General features: G+C 33.2%; 1 protein-coding gene across 1 annotated transcript; it reads right to left on the minus strand.

Moving 5' to 3' along the window:
• Window positions 1-2697: 2697 nt before the first annotated feature.
• Window positions 2698-6056, minus strand: LOC132714144 (uncharacterized; the record flags this gene model as incomplete). The annotated part of the gene is made up of 4 exons (XM_060696923.1): window positions 6018-6056; window positions 4018-4599; window positions 3377-3503; window positions 2698-2814 (listed from the first exon to the last, which is right to left on the minus strand). Coding segments are annotated over exons 1-4 (865 nt in total), but the record flags the coding sequence as incomplete, so codon positions are not given.
• Window positions 6057-12170: the final 6114 nt, after the last annotated feature.

Here is a 12170-nt window from a genome sequence, read left to right on the forward strand (position 1 = left end):
CAAACTTCATGGGATGATTGTCCATATTGGGCAAAAGACCCCTATTGATTTTGGGGTCACTAGGTCAAAGGTCAAGGTCACAATGACCTTAAAACCAAAAACAATTTCCGGAGCATAACGTAAGTTCCATTTGGCCCACAATATTCAAACTTCTTAGGATGATTGTCCATATAAGGTAGAAGACCCCTATTGATTTTGGGGTCACAAGGTCAAAGGTTAAGGTCATTATTAATAACTTAAGTATTAATCAACCTACAGCTGTAAAATTTTATAGGATGAACAGCGAATTCCCATGTCTTACAAATGCTTCATCCTTACTAAAAAAAAAAACACTTTCGGGCATATAATGCTCCGCCTAGCGGTGCTCTTGTTATATTTTCTGGTCCTTCGGGATCATTGATGCCAACACTATGAAGTGTTGAGAATTGAGTACCGGTCAAGCCGGTGCTAGGGGGCGTGAGGGATGTTGCACTTATTCATTATCCCTCATGTACAGACTCAATCAAACCGAGTCTGCAATTCTTATGTTATTATGTTGTGATTAATGCTTCCGAGGGATCACTTTGTTTCCAGAATTTGATACCTTATCATAAGAAAAATGTTCAAGTGCTTTACAGCTGTCGGCATATTTTGCAAAAATGTAAGCAAATAGCACGATTGTTTTTGCCGATACTTATTTCAGTATTGAAAACCTTTTCATATATAATAAGTGTTTTCTCTAATTTTAGGAATAATTGTTTTTGCACTCCTTTTTTATGGTATGAACTGTTTATTTGTGATTTAGCACTACCAAAAACGGAAGCCGTGCATTTACTGTAGTATGTTTTCTTTTAAGATAATAAAGTTTCTGTTAAAACTTTATATTATGTCTAATTACAACCCATTGAGACGCAGGTTAAGATAATTTTCAGTTTCAAATTATTATCATAGGGAATTTAATATTCCTTTAAAAGTCAATAGTCACTCACTCTTTTCTTAATCAACGATGAAAGGACTAATGGTAAAAATCAATTTACCGGGCATTCCACAGAAATTCCAAAAAAAATAAATATAAGAGAAACAAGTAGAATCAATTACTATCGCTTCAGTTGTTTCAAATTAAAAAGAATCTGATTTTGTTTCAATATAAAGCCACTTAAGCAAATGTTTATTCAATTGTCCTTTGAACTGGGCCAAAGTAGAACAGATTGTTATCGCTTTGATTTGTTTCAATTGATATGTTAAAATAAAATGGAACATTGAAAATATGAAAAGTGTGGCAGAAGCTTGTTCAGATCAAATTTATTTTCAATATAATACACTAAAAAATTGAAACCTATTCACAAGTCATTTGGTTTTCAATCCCATTATTCTCTTGCTCTTTATATGATAAAGAAATAAGTTACATTCATACCTTTGCGTATCTTGAATCAATTTAGGTACACAAATACAGCTTCGGTTCATAAAACAGTGGATGGTTGAACATGTTACGTATCATATCACATGGTGCGTAATATATTGGTAGATCAATTTGCATATGAAATATTAGTCTGGAGTTCCTTCCCCTTATACTACGTTACTTTTCAGTCTTACAGTCTTAAAATAGATAAATACAGAATCCCTAAAGAAAGCCCAACACGGCAAAATTGAAAATGTTTCAAGCTCGGTTTGATTGAGCCTGTTCATGGACGGTACTGGAAAGTGCAAGTTACAGTTACCGTCCACGCCCCCTAGCACCGGCTTAAGCAGAATTCAACATTTAAACGTGAAATAGTAAAATTTTGAATTTAGAAACATCCGCAGATGTGTTCATACGGCGGTTATCATGGAACCTTCAATGTGACACTTCCGTGCCATTCCATGAAAAGCGGCGTATGGTCCCCAAGTAATAAAAAGCGTGTGCCCTAAACGAGAAAACAATGGGCGGAACTAAATAAAATGGAAATTTGAAAGGGGATCAGAGGTTATGAAGCCTGCGTATCACAGATTAGATAAAGTTTTTCCTTGTTGATCTTGTTTATCATATTCACTCTTTCAGTTTTAACTTTTCGGCATTTTCTTGTTTGGTGGTTATGTTGGTTGGTTATGTATTCTGATGTGGTGGTTTGCCTGCCCGTGCTCTGCCTTGTACCCTGTCCTGTTTTTATTTGGGGTCCTCCTGGGCTCCTTGCCGCTGGCGCTTGTTGCTGGGTCGGGTGGGGGCTGCGTTCATTGAATGCCGCCTTTCCTTGTCGACCTTGTCTATCATATTTTTTTCCAATATTCCTACTTTAATAATGTTGAATCACCCTTAGGATATGTTGCCTGCTTTTTAACTTGTCTTTTGACGTCTTATCTGTGATACGCAGGCTTCATAACCTCTGATCCCCTTTCAAAATTCCATTTTATTTAGTTCCGCCCATTGTTTTCTCGTTTAGGGCACACGCTTTTTATTACCTGGGGACCATACGCCGCTTTTCATGGAATGGCACGGAAGTGTCACATTGAAGGTTCCATGTAAACCGCCGTATGAACACATCTGCGGATGTTTCTAAATTCAAAATTTTACCATTTCATGTTTAAATGTTGAATTCTGCTTAAGCCGGTGCTAGGGGGCGTGGACGGTAGTTTGCACTTGACAGTACCGTCCATGAACAGGCTCAATCAAACCGAGCCTGCAACATTTTCAATTTTGCCGTGTTGGGCATTCTTTAGGGATTCTTTTTTTCTCTTTTTTACAATAATCCTTCATGCTGGCTTGCATGTGCTTAATAGCTATGTCATTATTGTTGTAATACAGTATAGCTTTGGCATGTGAACCAACTCTTCCAGCCCATCCAATTTCCTGAACATAGGCTAAAATAAAATGTATTTGTGAGGTTGATCAAAAGTTACAGACTTGTACTAAGGCAGGAGGTAGGGTGTATATATATATATATATATATATATATATATATATATATATATATATATATATATATATATATATGTTTAATGGATCACTTTGTTTCCAGAATTTTGGTCTACTTCAATTTGTTTCAGGTACAATGAGACATATAGATGGTCTGCAATAAACCACTGATTACCTTTCAATTAAGGTTGAATGAAAGAATGTAAATTAATAAATTGTATAATTATTATTCAGATTGTATGAGTGTACATGTATATTTAAAATTGTAAAATTCATGTTTTAATCCATAGGATGAATAACAAACACTCACAATAATATAGTACATTTTTACACTTGAATTGCGTTTTGAACTTTTTATCTTTTTAAAGTTATGTGTTTAATATTATATAATTTGTTAGTGTGTTAGATGAAATTCTATTTCATCGAGTGAACTTTAAAAACAGTTTTGTCACAAGTGGCTGAGCATAAAGATTTAAATAAATAAGGATCTTACTTTCTAGAGTGGACCACCATGTATTACACGCTTCACATTTTTTAGGTCTGCACCCATGCCAAGTGCCACTGATGCAAATATAAGTCTAATGCTACAGTCCTGGGATGGCTTTTGCAGACTAGCAAAGATCATTTGTTTTAGCTGTAAACATGAATAAGAAAATAAATATATACATATATATATATATCAATTAACGTATAGCAGTAACAGATTACAGATTGTCTTTTAAAGTATTTCAAACCAAAGACTTCTCGAATGAGCCTAACCAGTAATGATAATAAATAATGTTCTAAGATATACTTAACAAAATACTATTAGTGTTCTGCCGATGTATATTTAACCCATACTTGCCTTGCCATTGCTGTCTTCCATTGATGAAAAGAACAACCTTTGCCTGTTCAGTTGTTCTTTCCCCATCGTAGAAGTTGTCCTCCAGGTCTCTCTTGCAAGTTCATAACCATATCCAAGCCATTGGATGGAATTCCAAAAAATAATTTTTACAGGGAAGTTCTTGCTATCATCATTTAGCTTATGCAGGATCCTTTAAAAAAAGCCTATGGAGTACTTGCAGAGTTTCCCGTAGAAGTAGCACTAGGTCTTTGTAATACAACTAGTTCAATGTTTTCCTTTGTTGGACGGGCACAATCACACTCACACAATATTTCATAAGTAAATTCTTAATTATGTCTCTTTGTCCCACACTTGTAACGGTTGCTGACAGTGCTAAAATTTGGCACTCAAACAAAGATCTTAAATTAGAAAGTCTTTTATAATCGGGTGTTAAGTGATCACCCCAGTCTAAAATGCAATTGGCCTCGTCGGCTACCAGGAAAATATTTCGGGATTTCACACATTCAGATTTAAATAATTCTACAATTCTCTTGTTATCCAGAATATCCTCAGGATGGCAAAAGATATATTTTACTTTGCCATTTTTTACATTATTAAAGCCTAGGTCACCTTTTCCAGATAGACAAATCGCTGTTTCTCCTAGCTTTTGTGTTTCTTGTTCTCTTATATCATTTAGAGGCTCAATTACAATAACCAAGCAGTTTAAGTCAATAAATGGGAGAAGTTTAAAAATTAAAGACTTCCCATATCCAGTGGGAAGGGAGCATACACAATCCTTTCCAGATAAGATAATTGACAACGCCTTTACTTGAAGAGGTTTAAGTTCCTGAATGTTGGTGTTGTACTCTCGATTGTATGTGTCTAATACTGTTGAGAATGTTTTTGTCTAAGAAAGAAAAGACAAGCATTGAAGTTCAAAATATTCAAGTTCAAGTTCAAAATTCAAGTTCAAGACACAGTATGGGTCATATTGCGACGCTCCAGCTTTACTGGTGGAGGAATACCTCAGGTGCCCCTCCGTGCATTATATCAGGCACGAACGGGCACCTGAGTAGAACCACCGACGTTCCGTAAGCTAGCTGGATAGCTTCCTCACATGAAAGAATCCAAGTCCCTGTCGGAATTCGAACCTACAGCGGTGAGGGGCAAGTGGTTTGAAGTCAACGACCTTAACCACTCGGCCACGGACGCCCCTCTCCATGTTTTTTATTTAAACATTGCGTATTATCTGCTTCTTTGCAGAGGTATCATGGGATTCCATCCAACTCATTGTTGCCAGTTTTTTGTCATGTGGACTCAGACAGTATGTTTTCTCTTTATAAATTCTAATCATTTTCTCATTTACTTCTGAAAATTTAATCGAAGAAAAATGGGTTGATGACCACACTTTAGACAATAAAGAGAAATATTTTCACAATTTCCATTCCTTTTCCCAGTAGTATCACCACGAATCAGATTACCAGACCCATTCCTAATTAATTGATGCAGAGTCCGCAATGGATGTTGTCATTTTGCTGTGACATGGTTCAATAATTAAAATTAAACGGGTCAAATACAAGAAAACAACAACAAAATCTATCAATTACAAAAATTAAATAAATTTATTCTTTTAAATTAACGTTAAATTCAATAAAATACAATGGCAGACAAAGTGCACAAAATCGACTTTGCGATTTCACACTCCACACCGGTAGGCTATATCCTGTGGTGTATGCGCGAAATAAAACCCGCCAAATTTGAGTAATAAACTCAATCACCCGAAAATTACACGTAAAAGTACCTTATTAAATAAATGCAATTGTCTTTAGAACAATAACACCCGTTAACAGACACAAGGTTCGATTAGGTTGCCTCACCTAAAATCTGCTGTTTTGCAGGTAGCGATTTGTACTGGCAAAACTGGTAATCAAATTACCGCTGCCACCATTGTAGAACCTTTATTAAGATAAGTAAAGGACTTACCTAGCTATATGACTGTGACGTACCAATATATTCGGTAGTTGTCACCTAGTTAATGTTGTGTGTAGCACCAATGGCTGCTTCTAGAGAAATCCCCCAGAATCCCTTGCGGCCCTCCGCCGCCAGAAGTAACGGCCAGTCAGAGGCTATGAATCATATACTCACGTACTCAACTTATCTCGTACCAAGGTCCGTGAGTACTACATTACTTTACTAATGAGTGATATTTCATTTGATAAGACAAGTCGATGAAAAAAAATGCAATTATTGCTTATCTTAAATATAATGGAATATCATACAACCGAAGATTATTAATGATCAGTTAATTTGGGACAATTTTCTTACATCTGTATGCGTTGAATCCTTTACTATGGCGTCCGCCATTTTGCCATTTACCTGACCTACTTTCCGTAGTAAATGTAGGCGGGGAGCCAGACTAATGAAATATTTGATCGATTCCTTTCAAGGGCGAAGTTGGAAAGAGCAATATATCGTCCAGCAGTTCCACCTAGCACCGGCTTAAGCAGAATTCAACATTTAAACACGAAAATGGTGAACTTTTGAATTTAGAAACATCCGCAGATGTGTTCATACGGTAGTTATTATGGAACAGTTGATGTACCATTCCCTGAAAAAGCGGCGTATGGTCCCTAAAAACGATTGAGTGTCCTGGACAGGGCAATAACGTCTTTGAAATTGAACGTCACAATAACGATACCCTTTACATATATGTCTGATAATTATCTTTAATTTTGAGATAATTTCTAGTTTGTTAGTGGTAATGATGTAACGCGTGAAAGGTGTTGGTGTGATTGTAACTTTTAGCATGCTGATAAAAAAATCGCGAAAAATTTGATCCTATCAATCACAACAAAATTACATTAAAATTTCAGACTCGGTTATGAACTGTAACATATTCTTTAGGATTCGATGCATACTCAGTTAACCTGTGCGATAGTTAAGACATTAAAAGACAGAATTGTGGCGAAAACTCTCCAAAAGAAGTTCTGTTAATGCCTGTGGGCCCCTAATAACTTAAGCGGAAATGACTGCATTACGTCTTAAACAACAATGGCACGCCTACTACAACGAAACACAATTTTGGTAAATGTCAGTAATTTTTACACCGATACGGTCAAGAGTTCCTATACCAATTATAACAAAGATCAACAAGGAAAGGCGGAATTGAAAGAATGCAGTCTTCGACACAACCCAGCTACACTGGCAGGACACCAAAAGGCACCGGATCAAAGAACGGAAAAAGGGCACAAGGTCGGGGAAAGGAAAAGAGGGATATGCCAATAATTGTTACAATAATCAATTTAATATGGGAAATTACAAAAATTACAGGGATAAGGGCTTTGTGTAAGGAAAAGAGGGGGACATCAAATGGGGATATACTAAATATTTACAGCTTGTGTACAGATATCAGAGTAAGTTCAAATAGATACGAATATTACATGTACTGACAAAATAAGTTCTAAGGGAGACAACTCAGTAATGACTGATAATGGTCTATGTTGCAGATTATCTCCCTTGCTTTGGTTTAATACATGAAGTTCCTGTATACTGTTGATGGTAATAGGTCTAGAATGCTGGTTTGACTGTCTTCAACCTGATGAATTAAATGGAAGGAAAATTTCAGAATAAAGATAATGAAAATTATTTAAAAGAAAACACAGGTGGTGCTGGTCGTAAATTGTCTGTTAACCATAATATTAACAAACGATCATCATCAAAGTTTGATTTAGTTTTTTACATAGCAAAAATAGATAACAGTCAAAAGATGATTTTGCTAGTATATGTCTGATAGAATGTAGTTATCAAAAGGATAAAGATGATAACCTGATAGGATTAAATTGTACCTAGTCAAAGTTAGACAAATGATCTAAATAATATTGGTAATAAGTGTTATATCTAGTCAAACTGATGTCAAAATATAAGAACAAAGATCGACAATGAAAAACAGCATTGAATGAACTTACCCCTATCAAAGCCCGGAAACACCGAACCACAACTTTACAATAATTTGATCTGGTAGCAATACAAGATGCTTATTCAAACATTAAATTGATTGAAGGTTTTATCAAGGGAATAAATAATATTGGCAAGAAGTTTCTATAGATGACAATGAGGTGATATAGTATTTTTCGGCTGGACTATATTCGATGATTTCTAAGAACAACATTTTATACAGAAAATGGGAAAGCGATAATGGTTCTTCTTTCAAATTACTCGTGAACTTATACCAAAACAGTAGCAAGATTAGAAATCTGGAGCTCATTTATGTGTCCCAAAAAGGTAAATAAACATTTTGTGTTAATGTAGCGACACAAGTGACAGTCGTTCAGCTTATTGAGAAAGGAGATAGCACAATTACAAAAATAAACTGGGTGTGCACTAAATGATTATGGATCTGAAAACAAATAGATGAGATAAACATTTGATGGTTGTAGGTGATTTGTATAGCATATGGAATGAATGTTGCAGTTTACCTAATTTTTATGCTTCTGCTGTAGCTAAAAGATTAGTTAATCAATATGTTAGTGATGTATTGCCCGCTTATATATACAGATTAAGATGGAACCTTTGAATCTAAACTATTTTCAGACATGTGTCAGTTATTTGTATTGAGAAACACAATTTTCAAGCTTTCTTCAAAGAAAACAAAGATCAACAAAGCAACGTGATGTCCACAGAACGCCGTCCCCAGACACAACTCGGTAATCTGATTAATACTCGGGGGCTACGCCCCCTCGTACAAATCAGATAACCTCGTGTTTCGGTGCTCTTTCTATTACTTATTTTATGATTCACGGTTATAGCATGGGTAAATCGCATTGTTAAAAAATAATATCAAATGATATTGATTAAAAGTCATAGTATAGATTAAGACATTTGAAGCCAAAATATGTCATATCAGATCAATATCAACAAAAAAATGCGCCGTACACTGAATCTGCGTTTAACAGACCGAGTTTCAAAGTGAATAATGGGTTATAAATAAGTTCAAACCGTGAACTGGTGCAACCAGGAATTGGATGCGTATATTAAAATAATGAATATCTGTACCATTATAAGGGCGTGTTTTTGCTGTAAGAGTTAGAATATTTTAAACATGAAGACACAAAGTCAAAACGCATATATAATGGAACATATTTTTTTAATTCATGGCTATAAAACAAAAGTAAGAATTACAAGACACAGTATGACACTGTGCAAGATGAAATTAAGAGTCTAATACTATATATTATATATGTTTGTAATGACGAGGAAATGTTTTTATCAAGTCATATTGAATAATAAATTCTGTTCTGTTCTGTTCAGTGTCCCATTGCACAGTGACTTTTTTTTGACAATCGTTAAGCCTGTTGCACACTTCCAATTTGAATGTCTCATTGAATGTTTTTTTCATGGACTAATGTCTCATTTGCACGAGTTTTATTTGTCATATTCAAAACTGGATTATTTGCCATTCGATTCGTATCCATTGGAAGATAGCATCATTTAAAATATTATTTGAAAGTTTGCATCTGATACATAATGTTTTGAAATGGAAAACCTGTTAAAAGAGGATGGAACTATTAAACCTCGACCTATATGAAAGATGTATTACAGACTTGCAAAAAATGGAACATCTTATTCTCTGCGATCTTCACATCGTAATTTTATTGTACAATCATTTGTAAATCCTCAGTTTTCTAAGTTAGGTTTTCAAATTTTTGCTTATAATAGCTTTCATTAAATAACATGTGTCTGCCCGAAGTTTTCTGAAGTCTTATTAATATTATACATTAATTTATCTTTTTTACTTATGTTTGATTTATTTTTTAATGGGTCATCGTATAAATGTATATGTAAATGTCTGTTCCAAGGCTTCGAGAAAGAAAGAAAGAATTCATTCAAATAAGAGTTTTTTTTCGATTTGATAAATAAATAAGATTGATTAGTCAATTGATTAATTGATTATTTTTTATCTATTTATGTTAATATTTGAAAGACAACATTCGCATATCAAATGAAATATATAATTTATCATTCACTACTACTTATAAGCTGTACATCTCCTGTATTTGATATGTATTCATTTTTATCTGGGAATATATCAAAGGGAAGTAAGAAATCATAATATTTTAAAGACAGTGATTTTGTTTATATCAATTTATGGAAACTAAATGTAAGTAACTGTAAAACCAAAACTTTAGTAGAAGTAATTAACAATAAAGTAATTTGATTTGTTAAAATGGATTACGAACGCGAAATTTGATATTTGATATTGATTATGCTTATATAAACTGATATATTTTATATGATGGGCTATTTTTATTTCATTATACAGAATACAGTTAAAATAAATATCTGTATATACTTAAGTATTTTATCTAAAAATAAAATAGTGTGGCTAAAAAGCGACAACTACCTCATAAGGTGAAATTACGAAACAATCTGCAGTGGAATAAAAATATGAAAATTCACCAATGTTGTTGACATATGTAAACAAACGTTACAAAATAAACATGTAAATTGCAGTTGTTGTTCACAGTCTTTTAGTTCGTCTTTTATCATTATTATTTTAATTTGGCAACAAATAATAATAATATAGCATTCTAATGAAATATGTAAGTCATTTTTTTAGCTTTATATATCTCTAACTATTGTGTTTGATACAGCTTTTCAATAGTTATCAACTTATATCATTATAGCGGCGGCTTTAGACTTACTTTTACTTACAAGGCTAATGGGATGGGTACAAGTGTTGAATGTTAAATAAAGTAAAGATACACATTTATAATTATTATAATATCACCACCAAACTATAGATTATAATAATATAAAATGTTGCATTTGTAAATGAAAAAAGCACAATAATTATGCTAGCCTGTCTTGAACCAAGTTTACAGCGCCCAAGAGTATATACCGATTTCACCAACGCGGGCAACACAAAACATTTGTTCAAGTTATCTCTGTAAAATTAAATATAGACTCTGCTCTCTTATTTCCGGATAATTCTATTTTGTTTTGAACATATACTCAGTCTTTTAAATGTTTCTCATATATGCACCAGACCATATGAAAATTAGCAATTTTCTTCCGAAAATTAGCTAAAGGCAACGCATAATGTTCCACAAGTTTTAAAAATACAAATTGAAATCCGGTTCCATCTGCTCTTTACGTATTTTTGAAAGATGTTACTTATTTTTACAAGCGTTGTAGTTGATGTAGAACATGACCTTGTCTATCATGTTTCTTAAAACTATTCAGTGGAGGAGTATTAAAGACCACTTCTGGCAAATTATACCAGAAGTGATATGACTTTACTTTCAGTTTATACCATGCCCTCTTGTACTCGCATTATCATTAATGTTAAGAAAGAAAAAACACTTTATTATCAATATCTTTCTTGGGATGTACTATTCTCCGGTCTCCTATCGGTAAACCCCGGTCTCTCCCGGTCTATTTTGACCGGGATTTACTACAGACCGGCGAATAGTATCACACGTTTATTGTCCGGTCTCTCTCGGTTTTAAAGTAGATATTTTTATTTGAAATCAAAAAAAGAGTTTTTTTCCCAAAATTGAATGTTTTCACTTAGTTTGGTTACAGTAATGAATTAACAGAGATCATCTCTCATATTTATTTATTTAGATTATAGATCTAATTATTATTATACAAAAACTTTCAATTCCAAAAAATAACAAAAGCACTTTTCATTTTATTTATATCTGATAAACCAATAAATACATACAATAATTGAATAAAAAGGTACATTTTTATGGTATTAATATGACACAATCAACTTCGAAACATTTTATTTAATTTGTTATTAGCGTTTGGTAAAGAGATTCTAAGTTACAAATTGGATTCTATGATTTTTTAAGTAAAATAAATGGTCTAAGAATGTTGAGTATAATATATTAAAAGATTGATCATCATTTACTGACTTTTGCCAGTTAATTTTAGAATCATAATCGTCGGTCAACATGACAATTGAATTTTTAAAATTTATATAATAAAAAAAATAACTCAGTAGTAAAATAGCACATAAAACACGAAAAAAAAGCATTTTTCATAAAAGATGAAGAAAAAGACAAATTAAAACAGATATTAGAATAGTGTATGATAAAACAATTATGCTCAACATGATCAGCATGGTGATTTAATCAGTGTCATATTTTTACTAAGTGTGAACAGATATCTTAAGATATTTAATGATGGGGACTTCGGTAATAGCGATTACATAATAAGGGACAATAAATAAGTGTGGTGTTGATCATGCGTTACACAAATAGATTATAATTAAATGATTGTACATGTATATGCCCGTTGCCATTGATAATCACGAGATTACATTGATGAACATAAAAAAGTAACAATTATGATTTTAAATTATAAATTAAAATGTTATAATTTAAAAAAGATGACTATTGCATATTTTTTTGGCATAATCGGCATGAAATATCGTCAATCATTTATAATTTTACTACAATTTCATTGACA

This window comes from Ruditapes philippinarum, unplaced genomic scaffold (genome assembly GCF_026571515.1).
Source record: "Ruditapes philippinarum isolate M1 unplaced genomic scaffold, ASM2657151v2 ctg17005_1_1_1_1, whole genome shotgun sequence".
NCBI classification, from domain to species: domain Eukaryota; kingdom Metazoa; phylum Mollusca; class Bivalvia; order Venerida; family Veneridae; genus Ruditapes; species Ruditapes philippinarum.